The sequence below is a fragment of the Aspergillus pseudotamarii genome (assembly GCF_009193445.1).
Source record: "Aspergillus pseudotamarii strain CBS 117625 unplaced genomic scaffold BDV38scaffold_47, whole genome shotgun sequence".
Classification (NCBI taxonomy): Eukaryota; Fungi; Ascomycota; class Eurotiomycetes; order Eurotiales; family Aspergillaceae; genus Aspergillus; species Aspergillus pseudotamarii.
Genome location: NW_022475061.1, coordinates 104,318 through 121,960, shown reverse-complemented (window position 1 = coordinate 121,960; position 17,643 = coordinate 104,318). Strand labels below are relative to the sequence as shown.

Here is a 17,643-nt window from a genome sequence, read left to right as displayed (position 1 = left end):
CCGAGGTGCCTGTAAGCGGTATGTATCGGGTGGCCGGCGCTTAGGAGTCCTCAAATATGAGAACCCCCCTTTGACCCCGTTCTTACATCTTGAATAGTATCTGAGTGCTGTACTATCATTCTCACAACAGTCTTTATAGCCCCGTAGTAGCCAAGATGGGAAAGAGAGTACGCCATTTCGTCGGGGTGGAGAGCTCCGAGCAGCTCGCTTTCATCGATGAGCTTCAGGCGCTTGGACTCAGTAACACCATCAAGCTCCCGGAGGTAAGTTTATTAGATGCCTGCTTGAAGCGTCTACTGATGTTCACGGTCACCATCAGCTTGTTGTCGTCGGTGACCAGAATACCGGCAAGAGCTCTGTCCTTCAGGCGATCACCGAGGTTTCCTTCCCAGTTAAGGACAATATGTGCACTCGCTTCCCTATTCAGATCTCGTTTCGACAGACATCCGCAGCTAAGGAACTTCCTGTGAAGGCTACCGTGGTCCCGGGCCCACTGTCCGAGCAAGACGAGGAGTTTCTCGCGCGGATACAGAATTTCGCCATTGAGAAGGAGGAATTGACATCGGAGGTCATGAAGGATATTATAGATAAAGTCAGTGCATCTGGCCTTGGTCGGCTCTTATCGTTGCTAATGCAGGTAGGCAACGGAATGTATCTTCGGTGACAACAAGCCTACCGAAAGATTGACACTTAGCGATGCGACCCTTCGAATCGAGCGCTCCGGCCCCGACGAAATGCACTGGACTATTGTTGACCTTCCCGGTCTAATACGCGGAAAGAAATCAGGGAAGGGCGGAGATGCATTGGATGATGCCGGTAAGGCATTAAACGACGAATCGCATGTCTGGAATAATGTGGCAGTTGCGGAGGAGCTGGCTCGTACTTACTTAAGTAACGAACGAAATATCATTCTGTGAGTTGCTATAATGTTCCTCTAAACCATGGCAACCAAGACTAACGGTACTTAGGGTTGTCGTCGACAATGTGGACGTGGAGCGACATAAGACCTTTGAGTTGATAGAAGAGATACCGAGCCTGCAGACCCGATGCATTGGGGTTCTCACAAAATGTGATCGGAAGCAAGAAGGATCGGACCATTGGGTATGGCCGCCAAGCCTCTTACACGATCGTATCCTGACAAATTAGATGATCAAACTGCTTCAAAACGACCTGGCCACTGTTCCGCACTTGGACCATGGTTGGTTTGGACTACGCAACAGATTGCCTACTGAACCTAGTTCCTCTGATGTAGAGCGCGACGATATGGAGCTTAAAGAATTTGCCAAGCCAGCTTGGGAAGGTGTATCGAAAGATAGGACTGGAATCCGATCGTTGATGAGCTACATCGACAAGGAGCGACGGGCTCAAATCCAGAAGGAGATCCCTCATATTATTACAGAGATCACCCAAAATCTCCGTGAATGCGAAGCCACCCTGAAAAGGATGGGGGAGTCTAGGACTACTGCGCGAGCTCAGCGATATTACGTCCTCCAGTTCTGTAATGAGATGCAGAAGATGGCCGAGGGAACCTTAAGAGGTCAGCATCAAGACATACCTTCAGCAGATGCCAAAGCCATGCTGCGTTACAAAATCCGACTTCGACTGGATCAATTCCGTGACGATATGTGCAAGAGCGAAAATATCGCCATCAGGTTTACCAACTACAGAGAAGACCTGGAGTGGCTCAGATCTCAAAGCTCCGACCCCAGGGTATGGGAGCAGCATGTGACCAACGGCCAGGGGCTCTACGCAGCAATCGCTCAGGAGGCCAAGATATGCGAAGGAAGAAGCCTTCCGGGGAGCGTTCATCCAGACGTAGAAGAGAAGCTTTTCCGAAAGCTATCAGCACACTGGGAAGGTATTGCCCGTGAGTTTGTCGAGGACGTCAAGGTTATGGTTACGGATTGCTACAACATTCTGTTGAAGATTGCAATACCGAACGGTAAAGTGCGTTTGGAAGTGGGCCGTATTGTTGGGAAAACTCTTGAAGAATGGAACAAAGATGCAGACAACGCCCTCCGGGAATTGGTTGAGGATAACCAGGCTCGTCCATTGATTACTCGCAATCCATCCCTACTGTCCTTTACGAGCTTGACAGATCAAATCTTGCTTGGCCATTCCTCCAACCACGAAACAACGAACGGTAAGACCAATGGCACTTTGGATGGTGAAGATACAGGCCCGTACTTTATACCCACCTCCTTGAACCAGATTCTTTCCGCCCGAGCCAGGCTGGACGGATACTATGACATTGCTCTATGGCGCTTTATCGACAATGTCGCAATGCAGGTTATGGAGAGACATGTGCTGGGACCGAAATGTCCAATGCGCATTGTCTCCGCCGACAGGTTTGCGCAGCTTGATGATACAGAGCTGAACACGGTTGCCGGCGAAGACGAAGCAGATACCCGTATGCGTGCTAGACTGGAGAGGACGCGATCTCGCTATCAGAAAGCACTTGAGCGATGGGAAAGACTGAGGGTTCTCTGATCCACGGCGAGTCAATACGTGCTACCCTATAAAACCGTCACCTATCCTCTGAGGTATGATGTATGAGTGCGCATGTATGCGTCTGGATATTTTGATTAGACAATAGTGTCTCTGGTATTCTAATTGCTTGACGAACGATTTCATTTGGGAACTGGAAAGGTAATCCCAGGCTTCTCACCTGGAAAGTCTCGTTTTGGATATCTTTTCGCTTGTAAGTGTATTCGGGGCCTGCTGATATTTGGGCGCCTCTTTCGACAATACAGACATATGCCAGTGAACGAGTAATCACGTATTGCCGCATCCCAGTAGAGCTAATTTTCGTATATACTCTAGGAAGCCCAGTCACAACCAGCAAAGACAGGCAGCCTATCTCCCATAATGTGATATCACACCCTTAATCTTGACCTTTGCGCAACGAAATGCAAGAGGGCGTGCATTAATAGTTACCTTAAATCCTTTATTATATATCTGATCCAGGCAACCACACGACTATAAGTTCTTAGGCAAGTGGTGTGTGTTGTCGATCCACGCGGCTTCTCCAATCATACTTCGATATACCCAGAATAAAGGCCAAGTCTATGAACATACCCAGCGGCTAAAAATCAATAATTGCGCAAGAGGAAGATAACCTGTCGATCCCTAGGTCAAAACCTCGAAGCTGTTTCCCAACCTCGCTTTCACGTTCTCCACAGTTCAGCTGTCTTTTGTTTCGCTTATGGAGAATATGACTTGTCAGGCTCAAACCCCTTTACAATTGGCTATAATGGCGGAGATTGAGTTGGAATGATAACAGTAGATTCAATAGTATCACAGGACATTGAAGATCGATGTATTAGCCCAGAACTGGGTCTCCTTTTTCCACTGGGACAGAGCTTGTCAGAAATGAAGTATATTTTCCCCCCCAACCTTTTTTTTTTGGTTAATTTCGTTTAATGATCCAATGCTAACTTGATACCGCAGTGTCTTGTTCAAGAGGGCAACATTAATAGCGGACACTGTAATGCTGACGGGTATGTCGTATATGAGACAAAAGTTTGACATATCTAATGGATTCTAGGGTCTGCGTTTGCAATTGATGAAAGATGGAGACGGAATGGTCAGGCAACGTGTGATGGTTGGCTTCTTTATGCTTCAAATTTGAATTTGGAGTTCCCATATCATCCTTGGTATCTAACATCCATCATCGGACCCCGAATCGTCCACCTACCAAACCGCGTATGGCAGTTCACATTACACAGCGACAATGGGCGATGCATGAGTTCTGAAGGCGAAACATATGGAATGAGCTATTCAAGCTTTTTCATGCGTGTGCAAGGGCATTGAACGTGCCGAGATTCGAGAAGCACTTTGACACTTATAAATGATGAAATCTAGAAGCAATAGATAGGCACATGACCTATAAATTGAATGGCTTTGAGAATGCCATGAAGGGATTGTAAAGAATCACACGCGGTCAGAAGGAAGACTGGGTTTAGATTAGTATTATTAAGTAACATAAACGGAAATACAATAATGCAGCAGGATTAACAAGGATATCAACCCAATGCTCAACCAGTAGCCCCGTCCAAACCAAACAAGGGTAATGCTGGAATATGCCTAGGTTGTATCCTTGGGAATTCAAAACAACGAAAACCTAAATTGCTCGAACGGTATTAACTGGGGGGGGGACAATGCACGTATCTCACGACCCTGACGAACTCGTCCCTATACTCCATCGGCCAATGCCGTGGCAACCTCGCGAGCCGCAACTACACCTGTCTGCATAGCACCTTCAATAAAGCCAGCTCCAAGTGACGCAATGTCACTTCCTGCGAAGAAAATGCGACCATGGCGTTGTCGCAGCAATGGGGCGGCTCCTGTGAGCTTCCCAGGCCGATACCACCCCCAGCCACCCTGAGAAAACTCGTCGGTACCCCAGTCATGGCTAGCGGTATCGACAACCTCAAGATCGGGAACAAACTTTCGCAAAGCCTCTTGTACTGCCTCGAGGTCATTCGCTTGTATTGCTGTGGCATCAGAGCAAATGCACATGATGAGGGTGTCACCTTTATACCGCGCTTCGACCCTAGCTGCATTGATCGGGTGTTTACCAGCCGGAGCCAAAGCGTTGAACGGCTCAACAGTCCCCTTAGCCCGTACGTATATCTTGCTGGCCATGACAGGGTTCTTGCTATCGATCAAGCTTTGCACCGGGGCAGGAAGCTCGGGTTCGATGGTTATATCGCCCAGGGTGTTTATTGGCAACGCACTAATGACAAACCGTGCATGGATATCCTCATCAGCACGTGTGGTTACTGTCACGAAAGAGCCGTTGTCTGAAATTGATTGGATGGGTGTTCGGAGCCGTAGCGTGGCAGTCGATTCGGACATCACAGCGTCTGCCAGACGCTTGGTACCACCTTCTAAGTGCCAGAAGCTCGCAGTCTCGAAGAAGCCATTGTAGTCCCCGAAGGTACCAGAAACGCCTTGCAGCAGCTGGGCAACACCCTGCTCTCGATACGAGTGAACCAAGCCTGCCATGGCTCCCTCTAACACGTCACGTTCATAGGCAGAGAGGTTCAAAGAGGTAATGCGGTCCTCGAGGGACTCCTGGTCGACATCACTCGCTGAAGCACTGACATTGAACGGCATCGGAAATTGAGAACGGGCATCGTGCACAAGCTGTGACATGAGGGGATTGACGGCGTCGTAGTAGTCGTTCATTGTGCCCGAGTGGACATCGCCATCGGCTAACCAGTAGACCTTTTCTGAATCCAACGGTGGGAAAATTGGGATACCATGCCGTTGTAGCTCATGCCAAATGGTGGGATGGGTCCAGTGCACATAGGTGCCTCCCAGATCGAGCTCAGTTCCAAAGGCTTCGGCCGTAAAAGTTCGTCCACCGACTCTATCCCGACCCTCGAGAAGGACAACAGAGTGACCTTTTTGACTAAGATCTCGGGCGGCGAGTATTCCCGCCATCCCAGCACCTACCACTGCAACGTCAAAAACCTCCTTCATGTTGCTGCTGTTATGGGAAGTCTCGGGTATGCTTTGGTAATGTGATGAGCGTCGACTTTGGGAGGATGGTAGGCTGGGTTCTGAGGCGACATCTAGAGTTATATAGCAATGGCGGATGTTAACGGTTGTAGCTTCAGCCGATCAACGCTACGAGAAGTGATATGATCACCGCCAGGGATTACCTGATTTTCTGGAACTAGAACTATGAAGAGACGGCTCCACCATTAGATCTACGCTCTATAGCGTGGAACAGCAAGGTAGCACGGATCCGCGGATCCGCGGCTTTGAAGCTTCCTTGTCCTTGAGCACTATTATCCTGGAGAGTTGTGAGGAAATCATGACCTGAGGTGATCTAGGGCTCCACCGTGCATACCCAGACGCCCAAATATCAATCTTCCTGCAACTAGAATATAGGAGAACAGCAAAGGGTGGTTGTTCGCCTTACCCATTGCTTTTAGTGATACATACAGCCATACTGAGCTTTAGGATATCTTAATATAGGACTTCGACTCTGCTTTTCTCCCTTCCGTATGGCCCGGAAGTCTGGTAAAGATTGGCCTCTAGTGAACGGCAGCTTTAGTAGAGGAGGCCAATAACTCTCCGCTCGGAATCCGCGGAGGCCGGACCGGAATTCCTTACAGCCATGATTGACCGCAAGAGCTTAACCAATATCCAAAGTATATTGTGGGTAGATGAACAATGTGGAGTTACTCCTCTGTCGCATTCTTGAATAACCCACGGTAGGCATTCAGAGTCAGATGAGGTAGGCGTTCAAACGCAACATACAGACCGCGACAAACGGCGAAGTGGATGGGTGATTGAGGATAATGTTTTGTAACTACGACGAACGTTCAAACTATGTACTAGATATAATATAATTTTCTGATAGTGGCTGGCCGTCTTCATGGAATAGCAGTTATGCCCTGGCCGGTTCCCTACGTAGATAATCTAGATGACGAAGGCTTCATGAACAATCCGCACGTCCAAAAAGTAACTTGGGGAATCCTCAAGTTGATCTCGACATCACGATCATCGACTTCCCGTGGCCAAGAGCCTTAAGCATTTTGTCTATTAATATCATTAAAGAGCCTGAGCGAGCGGAGCGCTCCAGTCATCCATGAGTTCAATCTCGGGCTCCGCGGGACTCGATTAGTGTAAGCGACGGTTGCACGTATTCTTGTGGCTCTACCATGATGAGGTCGCTTGAAACAAATTGAACCCTGATCACAGTAGAGCATACAGAACATATGGAATCTCGTGCTAGTTCTGACGAAGCTACAAGGCAAAACATTTACTACTTGAGGAAGACACAAAGTCAGGGCACAAAACAGCATGATCATTTCTACCACAACAGTAAAACAAAAAGATAAAACATAGTGTCATTGGGGTTTCAAACGACAAGTGGAAATGCGATACATTGGAGTATTGGTGACAAGAACCTCTAGCACCGCGCAAGGCAAGAAGGGATAGGAAATAGGGCACATTCCGCCGAGCTGGCTGGTGTCGCTGGTATCAAAGTCGTTCGATTGCTCTCCCTTAAACATCCCGATCATGAAGTAAGGCATTCCACGATTTCTTCACGTGGAGTGCCCACTTGTTCCAAAGCCTGATAGAAAGCCTGAGGCTTCGCCCAATCCTCAGGAGCGAAGACACCCTTCCGCTTCTGCCCTGGTTCCAGCGCCATCATGATGAACGCGGCACAAGCTGTGCCCGTGATTGATGACATGTTCTTCATGAGATAGGAGCCTTCACCACATTTTGTAGTTCGTTTGATAACGACAGCAGGGTGGCCATGGCGGGAACCAATCGCTCGCACTAGTAGACTGCCACGATATGGCGCTGGTTGGCCGCGTGCAGAAGAGGCGATAAAAGTGAGTACCTCTCCAGCTGTGCATTCACCGCTCCGGATCTGGTCAATCATGCCCATCAGTGCATAGCGCCAAGGGCCGGAAACATGGGCCCCTTGCACAACCAGCTGCCACAGTTCCTTGAGAGTAAGATCGCCACCGCGGAAGTGTCTGGTCAAGCCCCCCAACACATCGGTCCAGCCATTGTACGATGGTGCATTATTAACCAGGTTGAGCAAGAAGCTGACGGCCTCGTCCAGAGACAATGCTTGACGACGGACGGCAGTCCCAAGCCCACGGGCGATCCCGTTGAAGGGCGGGGGGTCCAGCCCACCCAGGCATCGAATACGAGAGGTGGTTGGAAATAGCCGTGGCAGAGTGACTGGCTCCGGATGCGCTGTCTCGTGCAGAAGTGTCTCCCCAGATTGCCCTACCATGGGTGCAAACCCTGTCTCGACCCATGATTCATTGAGCGATGGCTTCCCATTCGCCCACGTCAAGCAAGGCCCAGCAGCAATATGCATCAGATGCTCCAGGACTGCCTTGCCAATACCGGGACGCTCGTCACCGACAAGCCAACAGAGATCGATGGTATCAACTGTGTCAAGATCGCTGACAGCGTCAACGGCTAGCATATTACTCATTCCCGGTGAGGCTCCGCAACCAATATAACATGGCACGCCAGCATCCTGAGCTTTTTCATGTAAGGCGAGAGCTGCTGTGGTACTCTCCACGTCGTCGTCAAAGTCAAGGTAAGGCACCTTCGCCTTCAGACAGGCGGCCAGGACGGGCACTGAGGTTCGCGCGTAGGGTCCGGCGCCAAGGACCACGAGAGCAGCACCGGCAACCGTGTCGTGCAAACTAGATTCATCAAAAAGATCCAGCTTTTTTGTTGTCGCACGGCCAGTTGGCAGCTTCGTGAGAAGCGATTCCAGGGCATCCGTGTTGATATCCGCTAGAACAAGCAACGCATTGCTTGCGGTGGCAAACCGTTCGATGGCCACGCGGCACATCTCCCCAGCGGCCCCAATAAAAACAACCCGATCAGTGTTGCTGGTGGAGCTAGTCATGTTGAAGGGTCTCTATTGTTGCCAAAAGACGAAAATGTATAGTAGACTGAGAATTATTACTGCTTTTAAAAGTACTATAGAGGTCAAAGGAACCATTGTGCGCTCAACACCGGCTTTTATATTCTTCAAGTATAGCATGGTTTCCTTAATCCGCGGCTCATAGCCGTGATGCAGTTGACAGTTTGTCTGTTCAGGGATAGAAGCCTGAAGTCAGGTACTGCATTCCACACTGACCATTTCGAATTCCTCGGCGGATGTGAACCGTATCAGACCCGCGAGTCCGCAATCACCCCGCTCGGAGGTTCTCCACTATGTGGTATTTCTGTTCCGCGGGTCCGACGGCACCGAGCCTCACACGTTTGGTTAGGGGCGGACTTTGCGATGGATCAGACGTGTGTAGAACTGAAGGCAGAGCCCCCTGAAGCACCTCCAGTTCCTGTAGATATGCATGCATGTTGGTCTTACAATGTGCCATGTTTGCCCCGAAACAACGCCAACATAAGGCTAATTCATTCCTGTTAGTTATATCCGGGGCGGTGCGCATTGAAGCTCACTCTTTTCTCATTGCAATCAGCCAATGATGTGTTATTCTCAGGTCCATCATCGTATCTTACCGTCTGTTTAGCCTATTGTGTCCTGGGTGTATGTACTTGGTGGTTGGGGGGACGCCAAGAAAAAACCCCTGAAATGATATTGACCGGCAATTCTTCCCATATCGAGCTAGTACTTACTACTCAATAGAGACAAAGACTTAGGGTTTTGTCACTTTGGTGGTGCGTGGATCTAAGCATTGCCGTGGTGGAAGAGTTGGCGAATTGACCGCCGAAAGCAGCATCAAACTATGGCCGTTTTCGGCAAACTATTTGTAACTCCATACTCCAGAGTCTTCAGCAAGTCCCCGCAACCACGATGAAGCCAGTCATAAATGGCAAAATGCACGTCTGCCCGATGACCCACAGCTTTAGTTCACCTTGGCAGAAGTGCGGGACTGAAAGCGGGGTAGCTTGTCAGGGTCCCTTGACCTTTTAATATGCCATGATATCTTGCATTGGATGTTCAGGACCCGACTTAGCTATTCAATCTTTTTCTCAGCCTCTGATCTACATTCATAGAGCTTCCGCATACATCTGAAATTGTATCATGTACTCCCCAGGAATCGGCGACAGGCTCGACAGCCTTGACACCCCCTCCATGATTGTGGATCTGGATCTGATGGAAGCCAATATTAAGAAGCTCTTCGACAGTCTCCTACCCACCGGACTCAATATACGTCCTCACTTAAAGACAACCAAGAGTGCTATTCTCGCCAAAAAGCTTGCCGCTGCAGGAGCCAAAGGCTGCTGCGTGGCTAAAGTGTCTGAAGCCGAAGCTATCACAGCCGCAGGGTTCGACGACATCCTTATCACTTGCGAGATCATTGGCCAGCCGAAAGTGAAAAGATTGGTGGAACTATTCAAAAAGCACAAAAACATCAGGATTGTGGTAGACAGCGAGGTTGGCGCAACGGCAATTAACAATGCACTGGTGCAGGCGGGTATTGCAGAACCCATTTCCGTTTTAGTAGATCTGGATGTCGGTCTGCATCGCACGGGTGTTGCCAATGCACAGGCAGCGATGACTCTGGCAAGGCATATCAGCGGTCTTCGCCAACTGCGCTTGATTGGTGTCCAGGGATATGAGGGTCATTTGCAGCATCTCCACAGCTGGGACGACCGTAAGAAACAATGTCTCGAGTCAATGAAGATCCTCACAGATACAGCTACCCTGCTACGCAACGAGGGCTTCAACATTGAAGTGGTCACTACAGGTGGAACGGGAACCGCTGAGTTTTGCGCTACAGTGCCTGGTGTAACTGAACTGCAGCCCGGATCCTTTATTTTCATGGACACCGACTACCGCAACGCGGTGGGGACATTCTATTCAAATAGTCTGACTTTACTATCGACTGTTATTAGCAAGCAAGGAGATAGGAAGGTAACAATCGATACTGGCCTGAAGTCCTTGACGACGGACAGCGGGCTGGCAGAGTGCAAAGACCCGAGGTACACGCACGAGAACCTAGGCGATGAACACGGCTCACTGAGCTGGGAGGAAGGAACTCCAGATTTGGCCGTGGGTGACAGGGTCGAGATGATTCCGAGCCATATTGATCCCACTATCAACCTGCATGACTTCTACTATGGTTATCGGAATGGAGTGATTGAGGAAATCTGGCGTGTGGACTCGAGAGGAAAGGTTCAATGAAAATACCGACCGTCCAGGTATAGTATTAGGATGAATGACAGTTGGCTGTTCATGATGCAAGTACACATTCGCTTCGGATGCTTGTTACGAACAATGAAAACTACATTATTGAGCGAAACGGCTGTCTGGTTCTGAATTTCCACACAGGGCATTTCTGGCACGACGATAGAGTAGGCCGTTACTACAATGCATAATATACAAGTTAAAACCATTGACATTACTGTCCATGACTCTGAGAGCCCCATGGTTGGTGTGTACCCCTAATACCAATGAATCCTCATTTATAAGTCTTCTCTCAAGGGAATGAGTATCAGTACAAGACAAGCTGATGCCCCCTACAGCATAATATATGGCTTTTATCGGCATTAGCTTGTTTTCCCAGTGACAACGGCTTGGTTTGCAGGACACGGCGTACTGATAGAAAAAGCATGAAATGTTGCATGGGTTCCTCTCATTAGGTGCCCCCCCCCCCCCCCCAACGCGCGCACTCCCTTAATGCTGAACATTCAGTTCGTAAAAGTGCACTTCCGAAGCTGAGTTCCCCTGATTATAGTTCCCAGCCTTGAAATAGGACTTCGGTGAGTCCAACGAGTACGTATCCAATTTCTGCGGTGCCGCGCCATTGATGCTGACGCTCAACTCGTCCGACTCATATCGAATCTCGTACGTAAACTTTGTCCCAACAGGGACATTTCCCACCTTAGTGAAGATACTGTTGCCCCCATCGCGCGTCTTTTCAACTCCCATAACTAGGTCGCCTGATTTGCTGTAATAGAGTTCGCAGACGGGTTTACTCGAGATGGTGTCATCGATATGGATCTGACCGATGACGGTGCCGTGGGACCCATCATCCGGTGTTGGTACGGTAACCGTGGCCTTTAGTCGGTTCTTCGACGCAGATGGACTCCAGCTAGCCTTGTCACTACTATCGGAACTAAGCTCACGGAGCTCAGTGCGACAGTGTTTGCTATTAGGAGTTGTCACGCAAGCAGCAGACGAAGGAGAGCCGGGGACTTTCATCACTAGGGCTCCATCCTTGCTATCGGTGTAGAAAACACCGGATTCCTGGTACCCACTGCAGCCTTTCAGTTGAGATGGAGTTTTGGTCGTGGGATGGCCAGTTTTACCAGTGGGAAGCTGAAGATTCCAGTACGACAGGTCAAAATTGCCTCCGGGTGCACATTTTGGATCGAGGGCAACGGCTCCTTCAATGGCGACACAAAGGGCGACGGCTATAAGAGCTGACTTGAGTATCATTTTGATACGTGGTGATTGGCGGTATCTAGCTATTGACGACGAAGAAAAATAATGTGGACACGTAGCGATGCCAATATTTGGGCTATATATGAATGCATGCAGGCTGCCACACAATCCATCACAGTTCGGGCAGGAAAGCTGAGACCACGTTCTATCCCCTGCTACTCAATTTTGGGGGCCATTTTCCATCCCGTCGTAGTATTGCGAGGTCACATCCGGAAGCTACGAGGACTAGGGTGTAAGATCGTCAGGATCCTGCTAGGCCTCTGCAATATGTTCCATATTTGACTCGGGGCGTTTTCAACATCCGAGTGCTGATCTTGTAACGGGTCTCTGTCTAAATTGGATCTTATTCTTTACTGAGTATACTGATTTTCCATGTCTAGGGTCATTCGACGTTGGGTTATACTTGATGGGAGCAGGAAAAGGTATTATAGGTTTCAATCTAATTACTCGTCTCTCCTTTTATACAAAGAGACCAATCCATAGATATAGCAGATGCACTTGTAGTGATTCTCAAATACCATCTCCCCTGCTAGTAAATACAGATACACAGTTCTAGGTGACCTTCTAAGGCCAACAACTATACACATACATTGATATTTTAGGCCTTGAGACCAGCGACCAATTTGTCTCCCAGCTCCTTGATACTTTCCTCGAAGGCCTCAGTACTGTCTGCCTTCCAGTCAGCGCTCTTTCCAGGCACTGCCTCTTTTCCGGTGAAACCAATGTAGAGAACGTCATTATCCTCATGGCCACTGTCCCCAGAGGGGTCCTCCTCAGGGAAACAAAGCTCTGCCATTGAAAGAGACGCTTCTCCGGTTGCAGTATGGCCATTGGTATCGCCCCATATACCATAGAACTGTAGATGAAGAATTAGACTCATACGTGTAGTTAGTATGCATGGAGTCACACGTACCAGTTTTTTATTGCATACAACAGCCATCACACTCAATGGCTCCATTCCGTGCTTCCGTGGATCAAATTCAGGGTCGTCGCCGTCATCATTCTCATTTCCAAAGACCACATATGGATGGATATTTGCATCCAGGTCATCAATCCCGAGCTTCTGAACCTCGTCCTTCCAGCGGGTTTCACCCTGGCCAGAGTGATCATTGGAACACTTGCCAGCGTGTCTATTCGCTCCGTCGCAGTCAATGTCCATATCGGCATATTGGCCTCCATTCTTCGACGAATGAAGGTAGATCGCGTTGGGGATGTCGCCGCAGTAAGAGAAGGACTTTCCATCATGAGAATGGCCATTGTCGTAGCCACCTTTCAGTTCTTTGGCACATTTTCCGCTCTGAGGGGGGAAATTGTGTTATTGAAAGAAGCTTGTAAGTATATATGAATAGAATTAGACAGCATACCTTGTGCTTCTCGTAGATCTGCTTCAGGTTCTCTGGCAGATCATACGCAGTGGCACCAGTTACCAGTGCAATGGCGACGATTTCCGAGAAACGCATCTTCGGTAAAAGTTGATAAGATATCAGATGTTGACTGTTTGTAATTGAAGACGGAGAACTTCTGATTCTTTGATTTATGTTCGAAGCTGATGACCATTTTTATACCTGGGCATTGTCACTTTGAGCTCAGCAAGAATAACTGTATCCACAATCAATACAAATAACGGCCCCAAATACCATGGACGCCCCCTTGCTACTCTGCAGTAAGCATCACTGAAAGCATATCATTGGCCTTTTTCTGAGAATATATCCACTTTCCTGGCTCATAGTGAGATTCCCCCTGAAGAGGAATCACACGTTTCTCCAATGTCGTATCCGGGCCTTAACACACATCCCCTGTTGTCCGGGCCGTTTACACCAATGAGGGAATAGGTGGCTACAAGATCGACAGTATTCGTCCAAATTGGTTCTGAGGAGACTTTAACCACTGGAAAATCAGAGTTTCTGTCCGGCAGCTAATTGCTTTGGGATTAGTGCACGAGGAACCTCACAGACTTGGTGTAGGATCGAGGGTACGATGGCTCTGGCCCTTGCGAAGCTATGGCTCAGAGGAGGAAGGAAGACTAAGATACGGATAGATGACCTGACAGATGATCACTAGTATGCATCATACGATCACTTTCAATCCTTAACTCCTAGTATTCTATTCTATCCTAACCCACAACTATGCAGCTTGTGTTGCAGTTCGCGCAAGTGGTATATGATTAATTGGTAGATTTTGAATTACAGCCAGATTCCACACGACTGAGGGAATTCTCCCAGGCTCCGTAATAGCAATCTGTCGCCTTGTATGTAATACGGCTTCCCAAATATAAGGTCTTCCCCTAAGATGGTGCATCCTTCTTTGTGAAAATAGATTGTGTCTGACCAACAGAAACTGGAGTCGTTGAGGTTTTCGGTGCCTGCCGACGGTTCGGTTAGCTTCCGATTTGATAAGAATTTGCTCCACGGTCCTCGGCAGCTTACCGATGACATCGGTTTCGCCGAAGAAGTCTATACTAATTATGTCCCAGGGTCGAGTAGAACAGCAGTGGGATAATTTCAATGGTTAAAGACTGACTACGGGGCTAGTAGTTAGCCGTTGATAGTTTGACCCCAGTATCTGGCCTTGAGGCGGCAAGACTGGCCTAGCTTTCATTGAATCAAGCATCATTGAAGTCCAGATGCAAATATTCCTCATCATAATATCAAGGCCGGAAACTTTGACCAACTACAGGTGCTTCCCTTTTGAATAACGAGGGCTTCCGCGAAGATTTGGCGTGGAATACGCTCTGTCTCGGAGAGGGTGCCTGCTAACTATGTGATATACTGGAATAAGACACGAGTAGCTCTGAGCTTAGCTTGGAGGCCTCGTGTTACAGCAATATCCAATCAGTCTGAATATACTGACGTACTACGGAGTGAAATCCAATCCGCGCTGCACTCCACAGGTGGCGAATAGCCTATGGACATCCTCGATTGCATACCCCTGCTGGAAACCTTGCGCCAGAAACCGTTCGGTGTAAACAGATTCGGTACGTAAATATATATTGATCCCGCTCGGCCAAAATGCCACGAACATCCAAGTCGCGCCTTGACTACCATACCCCCAAAAGTATCCATATTCCAGTATATTCCTCGGGCTGTCGTCCAATTTTCCCAACTACAACTCCAGCTTTCGTTACGGTGACTCGCTGTCTCCAGCAGCCAGTCCACCTTGACAGCAATGGTTAGACATCGGGTCGTGACAAGGTCGTTGCGACGCCCGCGCAATGGTTTCACCAAAACCCAACATCTACCCGAACCCCGGTAGCTTTGACGGGTGTCGTTTTGGTGACCATAGAACCCAGAGTTGCCATCCCCGTGCGTTGACGGGCGATCCGAACTTCTTGTCCTTCGGCTATGGGGTTGAAATATGTCCTGGGCGAGGATGGGTATGCGCCAGGCACAGCTTGCCTTTGGTAAGATCCTTGTGGCTTTTGATTTAGATTCGTATCCTATACGAGGTGTAAAGACACAGATGGAACAGTAAGTGCTACACGATAACCTTTGACCAGGAGTTGAAGTTACAGTAGAGGAGAGGTAGCATCAGTTGATCAACTCATTCCCAGTGGAATGTATTTTTCTACTATTCGAGAGCGACTTTGGTTGTTATTCTACAATTAGTCGAGTGGTAGGCTATAGATAATCTGCGAATGATCGGTTTCAACTGCCTACCTCCAAGAGACCTCCGTGCTTGTGCAATGATGTGTAATCCCTTAATGTTCAGAGCCGGAAAACATCTTCATGTGCCCCCGTTAGTAGCGCGACTATTGAAAGCTACTGGTCCAAACGCTCTCTGTACCAACGCGTTCCTTTCTCAACTAGCGGGTGATTAGGAACATGAAGGAGGGGTCTCGTCGGCCATTCAGTCCACTAGACTGCCAACTCGAAGAATGGTACGAAGAATATACAATATTATGAAACTTGCAGCACTTATGCCGAAATCCCACAGAGTGTAGAATACGTGGCAAAGGAACGCATCATCGTCTTTCCGCGTCCTCCTATGATTTATGGACGGTTCGGTTCGGAATAAATAAGGTCCGCCCTTTTATGCCTTAGGTGTCGACTATACTATTTCGATCGCATCATGTGCCGTCAACATAACCAAGAAGGGAAGGTCAAAGGAAGTATGAATGGAGAACGGAACATTTAACCTCACAAGAATTATGCAACCAAGTGACACCGACCGGGTTCCTTATTGCGTGTTATATGCCGAACCAGCAGCCATCGATACCGGTCGGCTTAGCCTAACATTGTCATCAATTTTTTCTTCTTGGCATCTCACTGACTCGGTCTCTATGTCCAGAGATTCATGCCTCCCGTTTGCCGGCTCATAAGGCATAACGTTTTAACAAGCATTCCAAACGCAAGGCAGGATACCTGCGGATATAATGGGCAAACCTGCAAGCTCAGCTAACGGCTACAAGGCGCGAGCGATGCGAACTTTGGCGTGGATAGTCGACAACCAATTCCCCTTGCACACCTGAGTGGCAGAATCCTCTTGCACTCCAGAGGGGCCGGGAAACCCTTGACAAGAAATGTCTTTCCATACCCTGCCATGATCATAGTAACAATTTGATTCCGAACCGTGATCGTAGCCGTGGTCGGTGCATTCTACCGTCCAGGAGGATTGTTATCCGGTCTCATTTTCCGAGATTGCCCTATGGCTGGTGCCTTACAGCTTCACACCGAACATGAAGACCAGTCATTTTTGGAGACCTCCGAACAAGTCAAGCAAGGTGACCCACTCTCAGACCATGCGGGTCGATATTGTCTCCAGCTTATTTCCACTTTCTAAACAACCGGGCTAAGGCATTTTCCACTACAGCAAAGCACCGTACTCCGTATGGTTCGTCGCACCCGTGGAGCCATGAGGGACCAACCGATATGAATGGACCTCGCCCAACTGGGTACGTCGAATAGAAGTCGGTTCCAATGGTACTCATGGAAAGCGTTTATGGAGATTCATAAATTAGTCCCAGGAGTACTTTCCTCTTTAGCATGGCCATTCAAACGCGATTATGTCGGAATGAATCAGTGACTACTGCGACATGACGCGGATGGACGTATTTCTCGACTTTGCATGTCCCCTTCGACCTAAAGCTAATGCCGACTATACTCCGTAGAGATTAAAACTGGGGACAAATCTCCGGTTTCGCCAGCGAACCACGTCAGGATATCCGACGGTTGTCGAACTACTGGAACTCAAACATGACCTGCAGGGTGTCAAGGAGTCAAAGGGAGCCAACATCATGTCGTTCAAGATTCGAACCCCACTCACGTGGGCCAGCTCAATGTGATCGGGAAGCTGTGTGTCAGGCATTTCCTGGGAAACGGGGCTGGTCCACATTGTATGAACCAGTCCCAAGCGTTTGTCACCCGAGAGGGGCAACACAGGCGATATGGGATAACTCGAGCATGGTGCCGATCCGAATTAACGTGATGGGCATAATAACCGGCCCCCATTGTCCTACGCCGCCGAATGGGGATAGTTTTCCGTAGTCTGCAATCTCTGTGATCGTCCCGACGGTCCTTCTAACCTGCAGGGCGAAGAGAACAGGTCTTGCACTGGGCAGTAAGTCCGACAGCCTCCTGCGTAAGGGTGCTGATCCGAACCTAGTATGAGTAGTAAGGACAGGACCAAAATGCCCGAACCTCCCCCCCTCTTGGATTTTGACAGTTGACGTAGTCGCCACGTGAGTAAAAGCCGTTGGATGTTTCATGGATTTCTATATGGGGCAGATCGGC

General features: G+C 48.9%; 6 protein-coding genes across 6 annotated transcripts; 2 read left to right on the top strand and 4 right to left on the bottom strand.

Moving 5' to 3' along the window:
• Window positions 1-120: 120 nt before the first annotated feature.
• Window positions 121-2,762, top strand: BDV38DRAFT_253325 (putative dynamin family GTPase). Its single transcript, XM_032055226.1, has 5 exons — window positions 121-263; window positions 320-592; window positions 642-913; window positions 969-1,101; window positions 1,147-2,762. Exons 1-5 carry the CDS (start codon window positions 156-158, stop codon window positions 2,488-2,490), a joined length of 2,130 nt encoding a protein of 709 aa, XP_031911113.1. The 5' UTR covers window positions 121-155; the 3' UTR covers window positions 2,491-2,762.
• A 1,432-nt stretch (window positions 2,763-4,194) lies between these two features.
• On the bottom strand, window positions 4,195-5,661 carry BDV38DRAFT_294879 (flavin monoamine oxidase family protein; the record flags this gene model as incomplete). The annotated part of the gene is made up of 1 exon (XM_032062595.1): window positions 4,195-5,661. The coding sequence occupies exon 1, from the start codon at window positions 5,488-5,490 to the stop codon at window positions 4,195-4,197; it is 1,296 nt and encodes a 431-aa protein (XP_031911112.1). The 5' UTR covers window positions 5,491-5,661.
• A 1,270-nt stretch (window positions 5,662-6,931) lies between these two features.
• Window positions 6,932-8,407, bottom strand: BDV38DRAFT_294877 (saccharopine dehydrogenase family protein; the record flags this gene model as incomplete). Its single annotated transcript, XM_032062594.1, has 1 exon — window positions 6,932-8,407. The coding sequence occupies one exon, from the start codon at window positions 8,405-8,407 to the stop codon at window positions 7,040-7,042; it is 1,368 nt and encodes a 455-aa protein (XP_031911111.1). The 3' UTR covers window positions 6,932-7,039.
• A 1,110-nt stretch (window positions 8,408-9,517) lies between these two features.
• BDV38DRAFT_294875 (DSD1 family PLP-dependent enzyme) lies at window positions 9,518-10,853 on the top strand. Its single transcript, XM_032062593.1, has one exon. It carries the CDS (start codon window positions 9,548-9,550, stop codon window positions 10,649-10,651), a length of 1,104 nt encoding a protein of 367 aa, XP_031911110.1. The 5' UTR covers window positions 9,518-9,547; the 3' UTR covers window positions 10,652-10,853.
• Window positions 10,854-11,143: 290 nt separating this feature from the next.
• Window positions 11,144-11,908, bottom strand: BDV38DRAFT_285249 (polysaccharide lyase family 7 protein; the record flags this gene model as incomplete). Its single annotated transcript, XM_032060446.1, has 1 exon — window positions 11,144-11,908. The coding sequence occupies one exon, from the start codon at window positions 11,906-11,908 to the stop codon at window positions 11,144-11,146; it is 765 nt and encodes a 254-aa protein (XP_031911109.1).
• A 604-nt stretch (window positions 11,909-12,512) lies between these two features.
• Window positions 12,513-13,583, bottom strand: BDV38DRAFT_294871 (glycoside hydrolase family 75 protein; the record flags this gene model as incomplete). Its single annotated transcript, XM_032062592.1, has 3 exons — window positions 13,279-13,583; window positions 12,828-13,211; window positions 12,513-12,770 (listed from the first exon to the last, which is right to left on the bottom strand). The coding sequence occupies exons 1-3, from the start codon at window positions 13,372-13,374 to the stop codon at window positions 12,513-12,515; spliced, it is 738 nt and encodes a 245-aa protein (XP_031911108.1). The 5' UTR covers window positions 13,375-13,583.
• Window positions 13,584-17,643: the final 4,060 nt, after the last annotated feature.